The 21,512-nt window shown below is 35.3% G+C and overlaps 1 protein-coding gene and 1 pseudogene across 1 annotated transcript; both read left to right on the top strand.

The window, feature by feature from the left end:
• The first annotated feature begins 1,013 nt into the window (after positions 1 to 1,013).
• LOC136999019 (glutamate receptor ionotropic, kainate 1-like) lies at positions 1,014 to 16,600 on the top strand (annotated as a pseudogene).
• A 1,934-nt stretch (positions 16,601 to 18,534) lies between these two features.
• Positions 18,535 to 21,099, top strand: LOC136999018 (uncharacterized). Its single transcript, XM_067352414.1, has 2 exons — positions 18,535 to 20,015; positions 20,083 to 21,099. Exon 2 carries the CDS (start codon positions 20,083 to 20,085, stop codon positions 21,097 to 21,099), a length of 1,017 nt encoding a protein of 338 aa, XP_067208515.1. The 5' UTR covers positions 18,535 to 20,015.
• Positions 21,100 to 21,512: the final 413 nt, after the last annotated feature.

Here is a 21,512-nt window from a genome sequence, read left to right as displayed (position 1 = left end):
ATTCGAAATCAAAACAATAACGAAATATCGCTGTCCGAGATAAGATTTCAATCGCATCCTTCTTTGCGGCGTTGTATTAATCGCGACCGGTTGTGCCATTAGAAACGATGCGCAATAAAGAACGAAACTGTCCAGATTGTTGTAATCCGCGTATAATGACTACGATATCGTTGTCGTAGCGTGGAATGATAATGGAACCTCGAAAACCCATTATCTCGCTGCGCGAGAGGCCATTACTCGCCGGCTCCCAACTTGCCGTTGATCTTTTTCACTGTTCTCTTGTGATAATCGGAGGTAACTGGACGAGGCAGGCTTAATCGGCCGGCATGAAATGACCCAACATATTCGGACCCCGCTAAGAGATCGTTGGTAACTGCTGGCCGCAGGCGGGTGTCCAGTATTTGTTTAGCGTCGTCGGACATCGCGTTAATTTCGCGCGAGAAAAGTTTTCCGTAATTCAAACGCTCGCGGATTTCGCCGCGCTTGCACGTCGAATGACAAGTTGTACGATGTATAGGGAAAACCATTTGCCTCTAACTTCTGCTCGCCGCATCATTAGTTCGCTACACGCGCATATTCGATTTGTCGGCACCGCAATTCCTCGCAGCGTCTCGTGTAACAATTGTCACCGTGACTCGTCGGCGATTTGCAAGCGCTCGCGTTTACCGGAATTCACTATTCGTGGCACTTGATCTAACTAACGCTGTCTTGTTGCCTAGACGCGCAATTCCGGAGTGCGGTGCGCTTGAGGAAATCGATTTCCGTCCGCGCGACACCGTAAATTAACTTGCCAACGTAAGGACACAATCGGCGCCCGGAGAGAGAGAGAGAGAGAGAGAGAGAGAGAGAGGGGGGGAAGGGAGAGAAAGGGGCAAGGAGGTGGGGCAGGTTTGTTCCTATGGACGGTTAGAAGCGGTGCCTCGGTAACTTGGTTTGGTCGGTTGTCTAACCCTGGCCGGACGTGCACCAACACTTAGAACTTGTCGGAGATAACCCCGGCGGGTGTTGCCAGCATGTACCGGCTTCGGTCATTCTGCACGTACAACAATCGGCCCCATTATGCTCGCGCAGTAACCGCAGTAGCAGCACAAGAGACAGCCCGTGGTAGTACGTTCATGTTCTATGTCTGGCGCTGCGTTAGTGTCAGTTCACGGAGTTCTTGGCCGCGCCGGGGAGTTATCGGCCGTGACACGGCATCATTATGTCGGCATTATCGCCATGCCGGAAATTCCGAGTTAATCGGAGTTTCCTTTTTTTCCGCGCTGCGAGAATGGCGGGGAGGGAGGATGGGCGGCGGAGCGTTAATCGCGTAAGGAAACGCGCGATTGAACATCGTGGATTGATAACGAGGGGGAAAAAACAACATCGCTATCTTCCGTCGGACAATTAAAATTGGCACTCCGTAAACACGTTGCAAGAAAACCAGGTTACGTTATCGCGTTCCGTAATGCGGTTGAGGTCCGATCCGCCGATTAAATCTGCTGCCAAGACGCTTCCTTTCGCTGAAAAAAAAAAAAAAAAAAAAACGCATCTTTTTACGTGTAAGATATATTTGCCAAAGCCGCGCTCGCTAAAATGGACACGTCACTTTTTGTTGCAGCGTGCTAGCAGGTCAAGTATGGCGTACAGGCGGTTTTCGGACCCTCGGACCCGATCCTGGGCCAGCACATTCACAGCATCTGCGACGCCCTCGATATCCCGCATCTCGAGGTCAGGCTGAACCTGGACGCGGAGGCGAAAGAGTTCAGCATTAATCTCTATCCCGCACAAAATCTGCTCAATGCCGCTTATCAGGACGTGATGGAGTTCCTCAACTGGACCAAGGTGGCGATCATCTACGAAGACGACTACGGTGAGTGATGACAAATTAAATTACACATTATTTTCCGCATAAAGCACTTGTTCATGCGTTTATAATCGTAATAAACTACGAGACTGGCTTTAGCACATTTTAATGAATTCGCACGAAACATATGAAAGTTGAGTGTTTTTTGTTGCTTATTTATGTTATTTCCGATTTCAATGCTCTGCTTTGCTGGAAACAGCGCTGGTTTAATAGACGTAATAATAACTATGCTTAAAGCAAAAATAAAAGACCTGCTGCGTGAAAACGAGAAAAGCTGGAAACAGCTTTTTGCATTTACCGGTACATACAAGAACATTTGTTAAAATTTACTCTGCACCCGATAAAACTCTTCGGGATATTTACTACTGCTTTATCATAACGTAGCATCGTGCTAATGGCATCGCACGTTTCATAAATAAATAGAAACGACATAAAATGCTCGAAGAGTATTTTTGATGCAATAATTGGAAATAAGTAACGCGTGGTATTGCAAATATGTCAGGAGCGAATTTTTTATTCAGGACGTACAAAGAAAATATATATATATATAACTTTATTGTCTGATCTGAACAGTTCATGACTACTTAACGGATTAAATGGTCGAGAGCGCGCGAACGAACAATACCGCCTTTTTCCAAATCGCTTTCAATGTTTCAATCGTGAATCGTTACGTTTGTTTTGTGAAAGTCAAACGGAAATTAAATAGATGGTATTTTCTCTTCAAAGAGCACAGAAAGTTTTTATACGGTCCCCGATATTTTTTGCCTTGAAAGTACTGCAGGCGAGTATTTTACAAGTTAAATAAAACTCGAATAACTGGACATTTAAATTTTATTTTATTTTTGAAATTATTCTGGTTAGTACAGAATTAACTTCAAAGTTATTTGATATCTGAATTGAATTATAAAACCGAGTTTTTATGAAAGTCCGCATATGCGATGGTCAATGAAATATCTATTTGCTCGTGAAATGACACATTTGCGTAGTTGTGAAAATGAATAAAAAGTTAGTAGCACAGCTTGACAAGAGACAGCTTGTAAGATTCAGCACGGAAATAGCGCCGATGCTTTCTCTGAGAGAGAATATTCTATCGCTTCGACAAGCTAGTTCTATAGCTTTAATTAATTTGTGTAATCGAATCTAGATAGTTCGAAAACGTTGTCCTATCCAGTTTGGATAGGACATTTATCTTCTATCGACGTACACGGCAACTGATTAAGATGTACTTAGAAACTTTAGACAGAAAATTTTGAAAATATATAATCACAATAAAACTTTGAACATTATTAATTTTTTTAATTTATTTTGATAAAAATTTCAATATAATTTGGTGAAATATTTTAATATAAATCGTGTAGTTAACAAAATTTCAAAAGTAAGGCGAATTTCTGCGATTTGCCGGTATCTTATTTTTTTTTCTTTTCTAAATCATTTTTCTTCTTTCGAAGTTTCAAACATACGCAAATTGTAGTTGCGAAATCAACTCTCTCGATGCATTCCGGATTTCTATCGCGCCGGCAAAAGACGTATGAATTAATTATGCAAAGCGAGACTGCAATGCGCGCTTAAATTATCTCGCCCATAATTTGGCGGAAATAACAAGTGATGAGATGAGTGGTCGGCAGATCCTTCGGATGGAAGCGATTTGCGCTGAATTAGGAACGGCACTAGCAGCAATGCGAGAGAGGGATCGCGCGCTATAAATGTGCGTTCCACGACGCCGGAATATTCCTGTGACTGATCATCGCAGCACGTGAGTCCTCACCGCGGTTCGTGCTGCAATACGTGATCTTCTGCGAGATCGTCGCCGAATCCGCCGTCTAGAGACATTTGTCGTGTCGCAAGAAATATTTTACAAGACATTCCGTCTCCGCAGGCGGTTTTTTGCAAATCGCAGTTGTCCATAATTCGCCGCGAAACAAATTGCTGCGATTATTGAGATAATTGCTTACTAGCATCATTTAATAGGAGAATAATTGCATAAAGAAGCGTTAAATGAAAAGGATGAGCGTACAATTTCAGAAAACACGAAATTATTATAATACATATTACAATAATTTCGTGTTTTCTGAAATTGTTCTCTATTCGTCCTTTAAATAAGATTTATTATAATACACATTATAATAATTTTGTGTAATAAATAACTTATTATAATATATACCATAATACGCGATGTAAAATAATATACTATACTAAATAATATACCGCCAAACTAGTAAAATAGTTCGTAAATATCAACAGTTAATTTTAATAAGTAATTAACAGAAGTAAATGCAGCTTTGTAATTGTTCTAGATTAGAACATTGGTTTGTTGAATGCAAGCGCGACAGCTGTAATAATATTACTATAAAATTACTATCTCACTTTGTGCTCGGCTATGCTATAAATTCAATTTAATTGTATGCACGATAATTATCAACCTTTTGCATTAAAATTTGCATGCTACAATTTATTCGTATGAAATAGCGCTATGTATCCTGTGTCCCAACAGATATGAAACACGACAACGAAATTAAGCGAATCGAATTATACATGGTACAAATTCCCTCAGTGACATTCAAATATAATGCGCAGCAATAATGTCGCACGGCGATATAAAAAACATTAAACGCGTGACGAGGCGACGTCCAACGATACTATCGATGGACAAATACATTTAAACCAATGAAGCGACAACAACCTCAAGTTTTTCCATCCAACTTTACTCCCTTGTCGATAATTTTATTTCCGCGCCTCCACGGGATTTTCCTGGAATTTAACCACCTTCGATGAAAACATCTCTCGAGCTTAACCGCCTTCCACAACGAGCTTAGCTGTTTGTGAGGGTGCGCGGAAGTGCACGTACAAGCCGATTAGAATACGTCCGTGACCCCCTACTAATGCCCCTCGTCCGCGTTCGCCCCCGCGCATCCCACCTCCTTCCAGGCCCGACGACTGAATTCCTCGAGAGATTTACCGGAACTCCGGGATCTACGTGTTTCCTACACTTTCAATTTCGGCGCGTTATGTATCCGCGAGGCGTAAGAGATTCGGGTCGGTGAAATCGTACACGTCTCGAGCGTGTTTGCCGCTACGAGCCCGCGATTCATTCCGAGGAATTTCGCCTTTCCTGCAGGATCGAACATCGTCGCGACGTTGTCGTTTGAGTGGTTTCACTGTCGACGTTACGGCCTTATTCCGGAAACTCTTGCATCAAGCTGCGCCCGATCGTGTCAACCGCTGCAAGATCATGTGTAAATCGCAGAACGATCCTTATACGAAATCTGACGATAAATTTTTTTTTCTTCTTGTACTTTATTGACGATTGACTTTTATATTGGTTTTTTCACTTCCAAAATAGGTTTTTTTATGTACAATACACAAAGATAAATTTTTTTCACGTTTGATAACATTCTTGAAACTTATCTTTCGAGATCACTTTTTGTGACTACTGTTTTCGATATCGTAAAAATATCGTCTTTTTTTTACACTCTCCTTTAGCTCAGCCCTTATAAACTTTGCTGGATCTAATTTTCTCTTTTGTTAAAAGTTTACTAAAAATTTCACATTTGCTGTAATGTATCCGTCATTGCTTTCTGTTAAAACACGAGGACGAGAAACTGTAGTACTTTTTCTTCCAAGTTAGCCAAAGTTAGCTATACTACTGATTGTTTTTAAGGAACGAAACATTCTTTGAATTTACTTGTCAAACCTCATATTATATTTTGTTGAGTTTAAGAGGATTTAAGACAAATTAAGTCGCTTAGTTTTGCCGAATGAAATCTTTTAGTCACCTTTGACGGCGAGAGATGGACATCGGATTTTGGTTTGCGAAATTGACTTATTTAACTCATTCGAGTAAATGCCGTTGCGAGTTTCACGGTGATCCCGGCAACCAGACAGCGTGGCACTAGATCTCTTTTAACTTTCGAGTAGTTTAGAGAGCCACTGATATCGATTCGCGATTACTTTACTCGTTTTCCGTCGAAGTGGAGTTGCTACGACGACGCGGAAACTTGCTCAACGAGTAACAACTACTATCCACTTTACGCGTTTTTCGAATCGCTGCATCCTATCTAATCAGACGGACAAATTCCCTTTTCTCGCGTAGTAATTTAACTTGTGCGAAAAATTCAAATACATTCCAATACGTTACGCGAGAGCCAAATTTGTTTAATTTATTCCTAATTCAATCTATTTATATAACATTGCAAAATATTTAAGCGTTTCGCGTGCGAATATTTCTGTGCTCACGGATATTGGCGTTTGAAGAATGCCTTAATCGTTATTCTTTGTATGCCTCTAGACTGCTGCAGAATGTCAATTCAGTTCTCCGTCGAAAAGTTCAAACACCTTTGCTTCTTCTGCAATTTCAAACGAAAATGGAATTTCGCATAGAATACGTACAGAGTATCGAGGAATTTCGAGCTTTTGTAAGAATTCTCAGGCATTTTTCTGTAGACATTTTGTTTTGGAATTTAAAAATGATGGCCGAAATATTAATGATTTTTTTAAGTATTAAATTTCGATATATATTCACAATGTGTCATATAATACATAGATCACTTTTAGCAAAACTTTTTTAATATAAAGTTTTCATTAAAATATTACCGAACACTGAATTATTCCACTTGACACGCATCTAAATCACACCGCTCGTTTTCGCTACCCATTTATCCATCCGAGCTTGCACTTATCTTCTCGAATTTAATTAGTTTCTCCCACTGACACACGGTTAAAAGAGATATCACACGCAGAATGAGCAAAATCAAGCCGGCGCGTTAGAGACCTTCGCACAATAAACGCGCTCTACATAATTCGCCGGCAGACAGTGAATAGACTTTACAATGAAGCCCTGTGTCCGTGGCACGATGTAATATCAACGTTAAGTTCCCCGCATATACAGAGTTGTGCGATGTTTAACAGCGAACTAAGGAAATTATAGTTGCGCGAGCTAGCCTGGGTCTGCTTTCGCAGTCGTAAGACACACGATTTAGAACTATTGTCATGATGTACGGCGCTTGTGAAACAGGCTAAGCATTGCTTGCAAATGTTATTCCAACCGTTTGAATTTATTCTCAATTTGAAATCTATTTTTCTATTTTATTTTCAAATTAAAACAAGACACAGTATCGCTTTCTAAATATTATATTCTGCCGTTATCCGCTGTTAGATTTTTATATTGTTTCGTTAAACATTTACGTTAAAACGTTATATTCTGAAAATATTTCTGCAAACGGAGCATTATATGTACGCAGCTGATGAAACGCTGGAGAAGCTTTCCGATTGAAATAACGACGAGATAATATCAGGGATAATATGACGCGATATTAAGCGAACATTCTTCCACGCGGCGGTCTTTATACGCACTGAATTATGTGCTCCAGCTCCTTTCCATTATTCAAGGAGAAGTCTGCAGCGAGATTCCGACGTCGTAATTACATCTAGAGTCCATCGAAATACCATGAGGTGAAATCGGCGCGCGAATTAATTTTTCACGGTTAGCACGGCGTCGATTTTCATTTTTCTGCGGTATAATATTTCCAGTCCATTCTTGAAAGAAATATGACAGAAAGAAAGAGCGGCTTTGCCGCGAGATGATAGCACTTTTCGTCCTTTTTTCCACGCGAAGAAGAGGCAAAAAGAGTACACCGAGTGGCCGAAACGGTTTCGAGCCTGCTTCGTAGACCCGCCAACCTGATTCCGTGTCCTTACGTTGCAAGAATCGCCAATGAACCTTCAACCTGGCCCATCACAGGCCATTGTGGAACTTCCAAGACTCCCTCACCCCATCGAACAGCCATCCCCGCGTCCCTCTTTCCGCGCTATTCCCTTCTTCACGCTCACCGTTCTTCACCATTCGCATTCCTCGCGAAACCTCCAGAATAATGGAGTCGCTAGCGGAAGGACGAATCGTCACGTTGAACCCGCGACCCTGCATTTTTATATTTCAATGCAAAGTGAAAAAAAAAGTAGTAAAGTCTCTCTGTTCGCATATTTTCATTTTTCTTTATGGCAGCCGGCACTTTCATCGAGAAATTTTTGTAGTTTGCAGTTAATAGTGGATTTCGTGGGTGTATTTCGCGAATAAACTCCAAATAACAACAATAAACGTTTGAATGTTGGCGGAATATTTCAATATTCAAAATAGTAAGAATTGTAATAAAATATTTATGACATTTTTAACGTTAGCTGTATGCGAGCATAAAGTATTTTTTGCTAAATTTTTTGATACTGCAGATGCGCTTTGTATTTTCAACATTTTTTATTTCTGTGAAATATATTTCGCTTAAGATACTCTCTCCTTATTCTAAAGTAGGTTTGTCTCGTAAAGTTCGCTAGTTCAAGCGTGAAACGTCAAATCCTTCTTATGTGAGATCCGTCAAAACCAGGCGGTGTGGTCGTATTATACTTTTATAACCGAAGGTGAAGGTGACAGCTCCAACAGTATTTTCGTGAGCTATAAAATATATTTATAACTTATAAAACTGTGTTAAATTATAAAACTGTGTTTCGAACGTAGTCAAATAAAACTTCAACATCTAAAATACGTACAATACAACATCTTAAACAGTGCAATAAAGTGCATAAACGCATAAGTTAAAGTGATATCCCGAGTCGAAATTTAGCGTCTCTTTTAATGCTCATACAGCTTATATGAACCTATTTTTACGGAATTAGAACCTAGAACTCCTCTTTTAAAACTTGATCTCCTATAATTTGATGTTGAAATACTACTTTAAACCTATAGAGCCTCACAAAATAGATTGTATTACTGCGAGAACTCCTCCATTAAACCTCGAACTTTTATCTAGTATATATATATACACTATATATATATATACTAGATAAATTCGACCTATAAAAGTTATTATAATGTTTAATCATAAAGAAAAATATTTAATTCGTTGCATTTCCAACTTTCATTAATATTGATACCTTTCCGTTTCCTTCTTCAAAATAGTGATATGATATCTGAAAAAGATTCAGCGCAAAAAAATTTTTTTAAATTAATTTTTTTATTAAATGTTAACTATTTTAGATGTACTCGTTAAAATTCAAATAAGAATGAAAAACTATACGAGCAATATGCATAATGTGGTTGCATTTTGATTATTGCTTTATTAAGTGATACAATATTATCAAACGTTTCAGTCTTAATTTGAACCTTTTTCTGTATAAATATTTCTGTCTGAACTTGTTTTAACGCATGTTAACTATACTTAATAATATACTCTTAACTATATGTATTACATATACTTAATAAATAATATTTAATTCAATAAATATTATGTAATGTTTTTAATATCTTATTTTATATTTAATATCTTAATTTAATATTTTTAATATAATCACAAAGGTATATGGATTTTCAGCACTAGTTTTATGATATTATCAAGAAATTCTAATGATTGCAAAAATCTTCACAATAATAAAAAAAATTACTAACTATATAATTTTAATTGATGATAATTTTTAATAACATAGAATTTTTAAAAATATTAGAAATTAATACTCAATAGTTGAATTTTGATATTATATTTTGATATTATCAAGAAATTTCTAATAATTACAAATTTTCAAAAGATAATAAAATTCAACTAAATGGTATTGATTGATGATATTTTTAAATTGTATGCTATTAAAAATTATCGTTAATCAAAATTATAGTTAGTATTTTTTTTTATTGTGAACATTTGCAATCATTAGAATTTCTTGATAATATCATAAAAGTAGTGCTGGCAAAAAGGAATCTATATATTTTCAGGGTCTAAAGCGGGTCAACGGAGGGTTTTAACTAAACCCTACTTTGAAGCTTTAGCAGGAAAAAAGGAAATTTCGGACATATTATAGCGCCAAAGTAGGTGCTATTATATACATACGATACAATGCATAACATCTACTTTGACTCTCTTATGCCTACCTCAAAATAAAAGATTAAGGTTCAATATAGGTGCTAAATTTTGACTCGGGATAGCGGAATTTTTTATTTCAAAAACTATTGTTTAGAATAAAAAATTTATTATTTAATACTTTGAAAACTTTTCTCCTATTTTGATTTGCGAATTTTGGGACACGCCATATATATTTCGCACAATACATGACATATATTACGATAATGTCAGAATCCAATCTTTTAGATTGTCTCTCGATTGTCGTAGCTTCTCATTTTTACGTATTATAAGTTTTCAGAAAAGCGTTTGTCATCACCATTGCATACCTCAAGTATAATCGACCGTCAGTAATTTCTCTCACGCGTTTCATATAATCTCGCGAGTGACTACGAGTCATTTTTCTCACGTATCCCGAATATTGTTGAGGAATTGATAATTTCCCTCACGTATTTCCAGATTTTACCAAACAAGCCCACTGCTTTTCCTCTGCAATTTTAACCACGTATTTTAAATGATTTTGCCCACGGAGAATAAAATTCTTCGCACGATCCGACCGTTCGGTAATTACGAGGAAGTTGAAGAAATCTACAAGGAGGGCAGCGAAACGTTCGCGAAAATTACACTCGACCGCGGCCATATTTTGCGGACATCCTTTCGCAGGTATTTCACCACGTGGTGTATCGTTACAAGGAAGTGCGTGGAAGAACCGCTTCTCCCTGTTATAATGAGAATTTCATGAACGACCTTCCCCATCTCAACGCGTCCGGTCAGGCGTGTATGTTTTATACAACGGCTAGATCAACAACACATGCGAAGAAAGAACAAGAGAAAGGAAGCTCGTTTTATGAATTCCGCCCAAACACGGCGAAAGTCTTCGAAAACTTTTCAAATAACTCGACGATCGCCGAAGTTCTGTGACGTTTCTTCCACATTGGCCAGCGATGCCCAAATGGGATGAGCGAATCTTCCGAAAACAGTGGATTCTTTCGAAATTCTTGGCGCGGGTAACGAGAACCCTGCGTGTATCTCGCACATTCCGCAAATTTATCTCCCGCTAGTAAAGCGGAGCCGTTGTCGTAAAATGTAACGGCACGCGTCTCAAAATAGTTACGTTTGGCGTTACAACGCGTTTTATTGTGTTACCAATGATAGAGGTTGCGCAGTAAAAAAAAAATCGATAGACGTACACAACGCATACATACCTAGAACCGCGCGTCGTACGACTTTGAAACTTTGACGCTTTATTCGTTCTGCAAAACAAAATTATTTAGTCAACTCTGTGGATGTTTCTAAGTTTTATTTTTATATTGTTATTGGGTTATAACATTTTTTAAATACTGCATTCTGATATATACGGTTGTTAAAGCACTCAACACACCTCGTGTTTGGCAACTATTATTTTAAAGTCCATTTAGAGCAGTTATCGTACTCCGGAAGAACAACAAACGCCAATTCGGTTTTTGCTTTCGCAATTCTTGATTTTTGTAGTTTGTATTTTTCACAAAACAATATGACTGACAAATATAGAGATGGTCTTGACACGAAATCAATAGATTTATGAAATTGATTGCTTTTTATTATCTCGCAAGATAATAATTAGAAAATTTAATATATAATTGAAAATTTAATAACAATTTATTGCTAATTTTTATTATTACAGTTTTTTTATTATTAATTTATTATGGGATTTTATGTTTAAAACGACCTTGAGATTGTCTTAAGAGATATCCTTTCTTTGGAATATCATGCATAAGATTGTAGTAAGTTTCGGAGAATTAACTACGCAACTTTTTACACGAAACTTCACACAAAAGCGATTGTTACATTTTCTTCTTCTTTCTTAGAATATAATTGTTCCGCAAGAGAAGTTATCTCTCCCGGAATATCATTAAATACGCCACCGGGTATCTTTTACATAGTTGAAAACGTATCTATATTCTAAAGCGTTTCAAATATTTCAAAGTACTTCTAAATCGAATCCTACGGTCGCCGCTCGAGCGCCTCCAATATTCATTCGGCCATCTTTTTGAAATGCGCATGTTTAAGACAGCCGACGTTCCAATTATTTCGATCGTCTGTCACCGCGCTATCCACTCAAGGCGAGAAGCGAAAAAGGTGGAAGCAAAAGTAGTCGCTGACGGCTTCCTTTCCTCGCGTCGACTCAGCGCAATATTTCGCGGTATCGAGACGAGCATATTGACGTTTCGAGCGCCAATCGTAAGTGGCCGTCATTAAAGTGTATAAAAGCCGATATAATAACTCGTCTCTCACTGGGAGCAGGCGCGGTCGTCCTCGGACTCCCCGGAGAAATTATCCTCATCGTCGAATAACCACCGTGCTCGGTTTGACTTACAATTTTTTTTCTCGTTCCACGCTCTACAGAACCCTACAAGTGATACAGCCAATTATATCGGTGAAATTCTTTTTCAAGATTCGTACGACAATCCTCAGATCCTTATTTTCCCTCATAGTCAGTAGTGATCTGTGTCGTTTCTATTTTTATCACATAATTATTGCTAATTATTGTGCGAAAATATTATAAAATATCTTTTTGTACATTCTACGTTTCATTAAAAGGACATGTGAACGTGAGGCTATAAATTACTATAACACTCGCCGTCGAAAGGTAGATAATATTATGCCGTTAAGTCCAAAACCGCGACGCGGTTGGCAGTGAGAAATTGCGTCGTGCATTTTCGCATGTGACATCTCGTTCCCTAGAAACGCAATCTTCCTCGGTATTCGCTAAACAACGAACATTAAGTCGAGCTACGTTAATTCCCTAGTTAGCAATCTGTAAATGGCGCGCAGTTCACGTTGCACGATCGTAAACGACGTCTCGCTTTTTCACTTTGATGGATATTCACAGACTGTCTTCTCATTGTAACCTCTTGAAATGTATCTCGTGATAATGTGTGTTTTATAGCTTCTCACGATGTCAATTTCATAAAAGAAATACGGCTCTCTTTCTCTTTCTTTCTCCTTCTCTCTCTCTCTCTTTCTCTTTCTCTCGCGTGTTGCCCGTGAAATTGCGAAAAGCGGAGGAACGTACGAAATGCTATTTTAATTAAAACCACCGTTTCAAACGACTCCCATGAAAGTCTGTCCCCGATGTACGCGGAGTGTTAATAATTTGAGCTGCAACGAGTCACGCCAGAAACCGCGAGAAATATTCTGCTTATTATTTTCAACTCAAGCAGAGAGAGAACGAGATAAAGAGAGGAGAACGCTTCACAGCTTTAACTATCCTCTTTAACTGTCTTTCAGTATCGCGCACGAAGTGCTTTCCAGTAATTGCGAAGTTTTTCGGAAGTCGAACACTTGTGACAATTTGTCGCAATTTATTAATTATTTGCGAAGGAAGGATAATAATAGGATAATACATAGGCAATAACAATGTCGAAACATCGATAAGTTGCTTAATATTCGCGAAGTAGGTCACCACGTTTGAATTTGCATTACGTTATCGTGCAAACAATCTTGTTATCGCAGTATCTATTTCTTCATGCACGACGTGATATTATATCGCGACGATATTATAGTCGGCTGTCATGGTAGTGGTCTTACCAACGGAACATGCGCGCTTAACTTTGAGCTATTGCAACGGTGTATTCGCAGTGTGTTGCTTGGGATAGTCACACGGTGTCGTCCCCGAGGATACAAAATCTGCTTACATGAGAACATTCTGGTCTTATTCGAGTTACCGCCAACACGGCTTCAATTAAACTCTGTTTCTTACTCGCTCCTGCATTATTTACTGCTGACACTTGAATGAGAATGCATGACAAAGTATACTTTTTGTCTGAAATTACTCGGAACTGCTCTTAAAAGGCAATTATAATTTTAAATATATTTTTTGTTTTATTTTCAATAAAAGAGCGTTATACAGGGCTGATCAAACATTTCCTTCGGATTTTTGCTTCTATTTTTATCGAAACATCCGAAGAAACTTTTTGAATATCATTAATCGATCCAATATTATAATAAAACAATAGTGATTTACGCAGAATAGCTTTTATCTAATATTTTCTGTTATTTGATAAAATGTTAGATATTTTGGAATATTTAATTTGTAAATAACGGTTATTTTCTAATATCTTCTAATTAATCCAATTTACGACTGAAGACATGTATAATTTTATTTTTGTATCACTAGAAGTTTTTAAGCGAATACATTTTTTTTAAATACTAAATCGTGCTTATCTGTCATATGATTCGTCATCACGGTCCATAGAACACGCGGCGATCCCTTATCCATCGATGCCAGTATCGATATACGCGAATATGTGCACGATATCAAAGCTGTTGAGCAAATTTGAGCGCGTCAATCAAGCGTGAATCGTTTGCACGGAGCGGAGTTTACCTTGAAAGATTATCCCGACTTCAGCACTTTTTGTCCGAAGAGACCTGACAGACCGAAATGTTGCCGTCTGTCCCGGCACACTCCGAAATCTCAGGAGCCAAAGTTCCCGCCGATAACTTGCCGGGGAACTGCTACGAGAATCTACTCCCCCCGGAAGACCTGCAAGTCAGATACCTTGATTACTTAGGCGCTGGGGAGTATTGATTTCATCGGATAACGCGATTCACGGGTTTCCGTGCCATTAAGCGACCGACCTAATAATTCCTGCAAAAATCGCGAAATAAACGATTCCCACACATCATTATCCACGATCGTAGCTTCGCAACTTTGTGTTGTTTACATTTTATATTTAATTTTTTATCTTTTATATTAACTTTTTATGTTACTGTATTATTATACCAATCGGTATCTTAATTTTCAGGATTGGTGAAGTTTCGGGGGCTGGTGAGATCACCGAAAATCCGTGACATCGAAGTCAATCTCAGGCAGGCAAATCCCGATTCGTACAGGCAGGTCCTCTCCGAAATGAAGAGTAAAGAAATTCAAAATTTCATCGTGGACACGAAGCCTGAACACATGCATCATTTTCTACGAATGGTGAGTCTACTCACACACTCCTTGCATTTGGTATTATTTATAAGTAATTTTTTGAATATCTATTTCAAATAATAGATATTTTAAGAAACAATTATTATAGCTTTAAAAAAATTTTAAATTAAAAAGTTCACAGATATCAGAAATTAAATGTTTTCAACGATTATGAAAAAAATTACAACCAAGTAAATTTTTGCTGAGAGAAAAAAACAATTTTAAATTAATTAAAAGATGTATACACGATATAAAGTATTATGTTCAAAAATAATCTATGACAAATTGCTAATTATAAACTTGTTGATGAAGAATTGAGAATTATTTTGGTTTGAAAGAAAAAAAAATCACCGACTCGTAGTTTAAATATTCCATTTTGCGGGAGCGATTTCAACTGACCGTATCGCTTTGCACACATTGCAGATCCTGCAGCTGCAGATGAATGATTACAAGTACCACTACCTCTTCACGACTTTCGTAAGTACCCTAGGGATATTGAAACGCATAGTGAAGACCCACTCGATTTCGTCCGCTCGCTTTTGCGCAGGATATCGAAACCTTCGACCTCGAGGACTTCAAGTACAATTTTGTCAATATGCCTTTCGTTTGGTCGACGCGGACGACGTCGGCGTACGTAGTATCCTGAGGGACATGGAACGCTATCAGCCGGGAGGGAACACGATCCTCAATAAATCGAGAATTATTCAGGTAAGCATACATAAGTTTCCTGTTTATAAATTCGCGCATTGCGAGACAGCTGTGTTTAAAAAAAAAAAAAAAAAAAAACCATTTGGAACTATGTCTCGATTTTAGAATAAAAAGTCTGTATGAATATAGAAACGCATCTCTGAATATGAAAAGATCGCATTTTGCGATTACTTTTTCGCGTCATATGCACAAAAGCATATAACAAGCGTATACCGCGAGAGACGCCCGTACTTTCATTTCGCAATAACATTTTATCGGTCAGAATTTATCGCGAAGCGGCAGCTGATGACATTGCATCTTTGAAAGATTGGCAAGATCCTGGATGAAGGATGTCAAACAATTTATTGTCGCGTTGCATATCCATTACTATACGCGCAGCTTCAATGTCGATGAGCTCACATTGTTGTGATGCTTTTATGGATCTATAAAATTCGTTAAAAGTCAATCGAAACAATGCACGCGTTACCACATTGCGGATAATCGCATTGTTAGGATACCGAAATACACTGTAAAAAAAGTCGGTAAATTTACACAAATAATAGACGTAAAAATTACATAAATAATGCAGTAAATACACAAAATCATGTAATTTTAAAAAAGTTATATTATTTTACAGAAATTTTGTAATTTTACAAAAATTATGTAGATTTGTCTATTATTATGTAAATATATCTTATTTTATATGGAAAATTACATAAATAATATAATATTTCAAATATTTTATGTAATTATCCTAATTTTTGTAATATTACCAAAATATAATGGTAATATCTCGCTGCAGAATATGCGCGATGTGATGGCATTAATATCTCGAGATAGGCGCGCAGCAGCTACTTGTAGTTGATTGGTTAGCGATCGCGTAAGCAGCGTTGTCGCATGCGTGTTATAAGTCTGACGTACTAGTAACGAATTGGCTAAACCGTCGAAATGACGATTATCGAAAAGCTGCCAGTTCGTGTTCGTGCGTGATTGCATCCAGCCATTAGCCATTGTACTTTCTAGCCCTAAGCATTGTCCGATTGTCCGGATCCCGAAGTGCGTGAATTTTTATATATTTCTCTGTGAGAGAGAGAGAACATCCGTATAACATTCATCGAGATTATCGTTTTGTTCAATTTGCCTAAATCGTTATTGTTTGTTCGATCACGCAATCTTTTGGTCTCACAAGATAGGTAAGTAAAATATTTTAATAATTAGTTTCGAAACATATACATTATAAAGAATAGCTGTTCATTGTAATTTCATTAAATCTTTATAATATCATTATTTTTTATATTGTAATGTTCAAACAAAAAATTTTTTGCATATATATTTGTAAATTAATAGAATCTTTCATGCTTTTTAAATAGAATTTTTTTGTTTTTACATAAATTCAACTTACAATCGTAAAAATTATTTGAAAAATCACAGTTTTACATACATATAATTTTGTATTTTTAATTTTATAAATATTAATTTTTAAATTTATTAAAATCCAAGTTTGTGTTATGTAATCTGACATATTTTTAACTTAAAATTTGCAGTGATATATAATAAAAGAAAGAGGATTCTTCTAATAACCTTGAGCAGATCATCTCTAACTATTAACTTCGTTCTGTTTATTTCCTCATATAACGTTTTCTAAAGCAACATTTCAAACAGTTGAGTGAGTCTACAAAAGAAATTTGCCAAGGACAAGGTAAGATCATAATATGATATGTTTTATTAATTGATTTCAAAACATGTATACAAATGTTATAATTGTCATTGTAATATCATTCACTTGTGTGACATTCAATTTTATTTTCTTTTTTTTCAATAATTCTTCATATGAAATATGTTGCAGTTACTACTTTGAAAGGAAATATCCTTATATGAATCCTATCTCAGTCCAGTTTTATTTCTCCTTTCACACAAACTCCTTCCTACACAATTATAAATTTCTTTATTTACTTATTTGAAGATTAAATATTGAACAATGTTCAAATGTGTAATGTGCAACAGTACATTTTCATCCATTCTTTTGTATAACAAGCATCAAATTTTTCATAAAAACATGCCTTATTTAAAAATTATTTGTCTGTTCAAAAACTGTGGGCAACATTTTAATAAATATGTTAATTTTAAAAAACATATTCTTAGATGCCACACAAAAAATTATAAAGAAAGAACATGTGTTACTTATTGTTGCAAAGAAAAAAACTGTAACAATTATTTTACAAATAGAGTAGATTTTCATAAACATTTATATAATCATATTAAGCAAAGTAAAATTGGGATTTGTTGTGGATATCGATCTTGTCTTCTAAATAACACAATTTTCAAGACAGTCAATACTTATGCAGTGCACATATGTAGACATCATTCATATAATAATAATGAAAACAATTTTGATAAGCAGTTTATTGTTAATAACGAAGAATTTAATTTTGATGTGAGTAACAATTTCAATCTTGTTTCTCAAGAGATAACTTCAAATCAAGTTTTTGGTGATATAGAAAATACTAAAAAAGCTATTTCACAATTATATTTAAATTTGACTGCAAAATATTTTCTAACAGAATTTGCTCTACAAGCTGTAATAGATGGTATGTCATCTATACTGAAACTTATTCATGAACACTTTATTAAGTCTTTAAATGAAAGTGATATTCAAGATGATATAAAAGATAAAATTAAAGATATGTTTCAACACAGTCATTCTTTTTTTGAAAATATTCATAATTCCATTAATGGTAGTCTTCGAAATACGTATTCAAGAGATATATATTTTCAACAAAATTTTCACATTGTGATGCCTGTACAAATTAATTTAGGAATTGATAACAATCACAAACAATGTTTTTATTATTATATTCCAATTTTGAAAACTATTAAGGTTTTATTACAAAATTCTGATATTCAAAACTTTTGTTTAAATTTATTTCAGATTTCTAATAGTAATGCGCTCTTTAATATTAAAGATGGTAGTGTATTAAAAAACAACAATTTCTTTCGTAATAATAAATATACATTACAAATTTTATTGTATCAAGATGCATTTGAAATATGTAATCCTTTGGGTTCAGCTAAAAAAAATTTAAACTTGTTGGCGTATATATGGTGCTAGGAAATTTACCCCCTTACCTCAGATCAAAAGTTGATAATATACAGCTTGTTATGTTATGCTATGAAAAACATGTAACATTTTTTGGTTTGGAAAAAATAATGGAATATCTTATAAATGATTTAAAATGTTTAGAAAATGAAGGAATAGATATTAATGTTGGTAATAAAACAATAAATTTTGTTGGCACTGTTGTTGCTATGTTGGGGGATAATTTAGGAAGCCATCAAATTGGTGGTTTTACCGAAAGTTTTAATTCTGAATATTTTTATCGTTTTTGTGATATAACTCAAAATGAATTCCAATCAAAGTATGCATTTACTAATATAAACAGAAATTCAGATAATTACAATTTGTGTGTCACACAAGCAAAAAATATCATGAAAGCTGTAAAGGGAATAAAAAATGATTCGCCTCTGAATAAACTTAATTATTTTCACATTTGTAATCCAGGATTACCACCCTGCATAGCACATGATCTTTTTGAAGGAATCGTTTCATATGATCTTATATATTGTATAAAATATTTTGTGAAAGAAGGTTGGTTTCCTTATCAATTTCTAAATCATAGATTGCAAAAAATGAAGTTTTTGTACGAAAATGTACGTAATAGTATTCCTCTTATAAGAGATTCAACTAAAATTGCAGGCACTGCAAGTCAAATCAGAAAAATATTATTAATATTTCCCTTAGCAATCTTTGATGTAGTTAAGAATATTACGGATGATGTTTGGATATTAATGTTATATCTTCGAGAAATATGTTCTTTAATTTGTGCTCCTGCTTTGTCCTTTGGTCAGATTGCGTTATTACAAGAAAAGATAAATGATTACTTATCATTGAGAGTAAAATGTTTTCCAAGTATCAAATTAAGGCCGAAGCATCATTATATTTCTCATTATCCCATTTTAACTACATGTTTTGGTCCATTGAAACACTTATGGACCTTGAGGTTTGAAAGCAAACATAGGTATTTTAAAAACATTGTTAAACATTCCCAAAATTTTAAGAACGTAATTAAATTATTATCACACAAACATCAATTTTTGCAAAATCAATATTTCAATAATAATTATCGTACTTTAGTAATAGCAGATGATGCACAAGAATATATTTCTCAAAACTTTAATGATCAAGTTTCTTTCATTATAACAGATTATTTTCATAAAAGAGAAAATGAAAATATAAAGTACATATCCTCACAAGTTACTTTTAAAGGTATAACGTATAAAAAAAATATGTGTATCTGTGTAGGTAAAGATTGTTTTGATTATTTCACTCTATGTAAAATTAAATACATTTTGATAAATAACTGTTATACAAACATTTATTTTTTAGGTACCATAACAAAAATTACATATAATCCTGATTTTGGCATATATGAACAGTTCGAATTGAAAGGTATAGATTGCAATGTAGAGAAAATTTTGTTGTTCCCATACACTTCCTTACTTGCAACACATCCTATCCTGGAAACTAATTTAAATTCTATTCCTGTATATGTCTTCAAATATGCACCTCTTGATTCATAAATTTGGATCTTAAAATGATGTAAGCAATTTATACTTCAACGTAAATTGTTACATTATGCATGTATATATATGTTCTTTTATTTTAGATGTCGTATCTCTATAAAGTCTGGTCTGCCGATAGAAAAAATAAAATATCACTTATACTTCGTGAATCAGATGATATGCTAACAGATCTTATTACAAAAAGTAATATTAAACTTGGAATTGTTGGTTCTGTTCTTGTCATAGAGAAAGATGGCACAATAATTGATGACAATGAGGTTCTAAAATTTTGTTCCGGTGAAATTTTAATGTTACTACGACCAGAAGAATCCTGGTCTGTACAAAATGAAACTGCAGTTATGTCTTCTGATACTGCTTCACTCACATCTAGTTTAAATGAGGAAACTTTTTCGCCATCATCAAGTTCGCTATCTATTTTATCTCCAATAAATCAAATATCAAATAATAAACAAGTAGAACTTGAATTTTGGATAAATTTTCAAATACCATGGAATAATTTAGAATCAACAGTGCTTAAAGAACTGCAAAATGAAAGTCGCAGCAAATATGTAATAAATGCAGTTGTGAACCGTACCGTTTCTGAAATGAGAAACATTCAAGAATTTATACCATCCAAAGCGTTTAAAATAATAGCTGAAAAAATTGTTAATAAATACCCACAAACTTTTAAAGATATAAATGAAGATGGTACATGTTTTGGCGATGGATTTTATACCACATATTTAAAACTTCGAGACCGAAATTGTTACTTAAATAGGCCACATATGAAAAGAAGTCTAAGCCAAAGTTTAAATATACCTATAAAAAAACAAAAGAAAGTATTATCCGCTAAAGCAGGATGTAGTAATTGGCAACCAGAAAAATATAATGATACAGAAACTGAGGAAACAATTAAAGAAAAGACTAAATTTCTATGTCAAATAGTTGACGATGATTCATCAAAAAACGATCTTAAAATTCAACACAAAATTTATTCCTATCTTGAAGCGACATATCCTGCGCAAAGATTATTTTTAAACAATGTTCATGAAATACCTAGTATCAAAAATATTCACGTGGCCGATACTTTTACAAAAAACATTTATGTTTTGGCATTATGAAAAACTAATGGGACATTCTATAGATCTTCTAAAGCAGTGCTCGGAATTAGTCTGAACATTTCAGCCGATTTCCGTGGTATACGCCTCCTCTCCTCTCCTTATCGCGCGCGCCGCAACCGCTAGGGCCAGCGCCGCCGAGCGTTAAGAGCGGCACTATCTGATTATGAGTAGGTTCTTCTCCCTATTTATTAAAATTTAAAAAAAAATTTATTAAAATTTATTTATTAAAAATAAATTTAAAAATAAAAAATTTATTTTTAATAAATTTCAATAAATTTTTTTAAATTTTAATAAATAGAAAGAAGAACCCACTCATAATCGGATAGTGCCGCTCCTAACGCTCGGCGGCGCTGGCCCTAGTGGCTGCGGCGCGCGCGGTAAGGAGAGGAAAGGAGGCGTATATCACGGAAATC

The sequence above is a fragment of the Linepithema humile genome, chromosome 3 (genome assembly GCF_040581485.1).
Source record: "Linepithema humile isolate Giens D197 chromosome 3, Lhum_UNIL_v1.0, whole genome shotgun sequence".
Lineage (NCBI taxonomy): Eukaryota > Metazoa > Arthropoda > Insecta > Hymenoptera > Formicidae > Linepithema > Linepithema humile.
The sequence above is the reverse complement of the archived record's forward strand: the minus strand, read 5'-3'. Positions and strand labels throughout refer to the sequence as shown.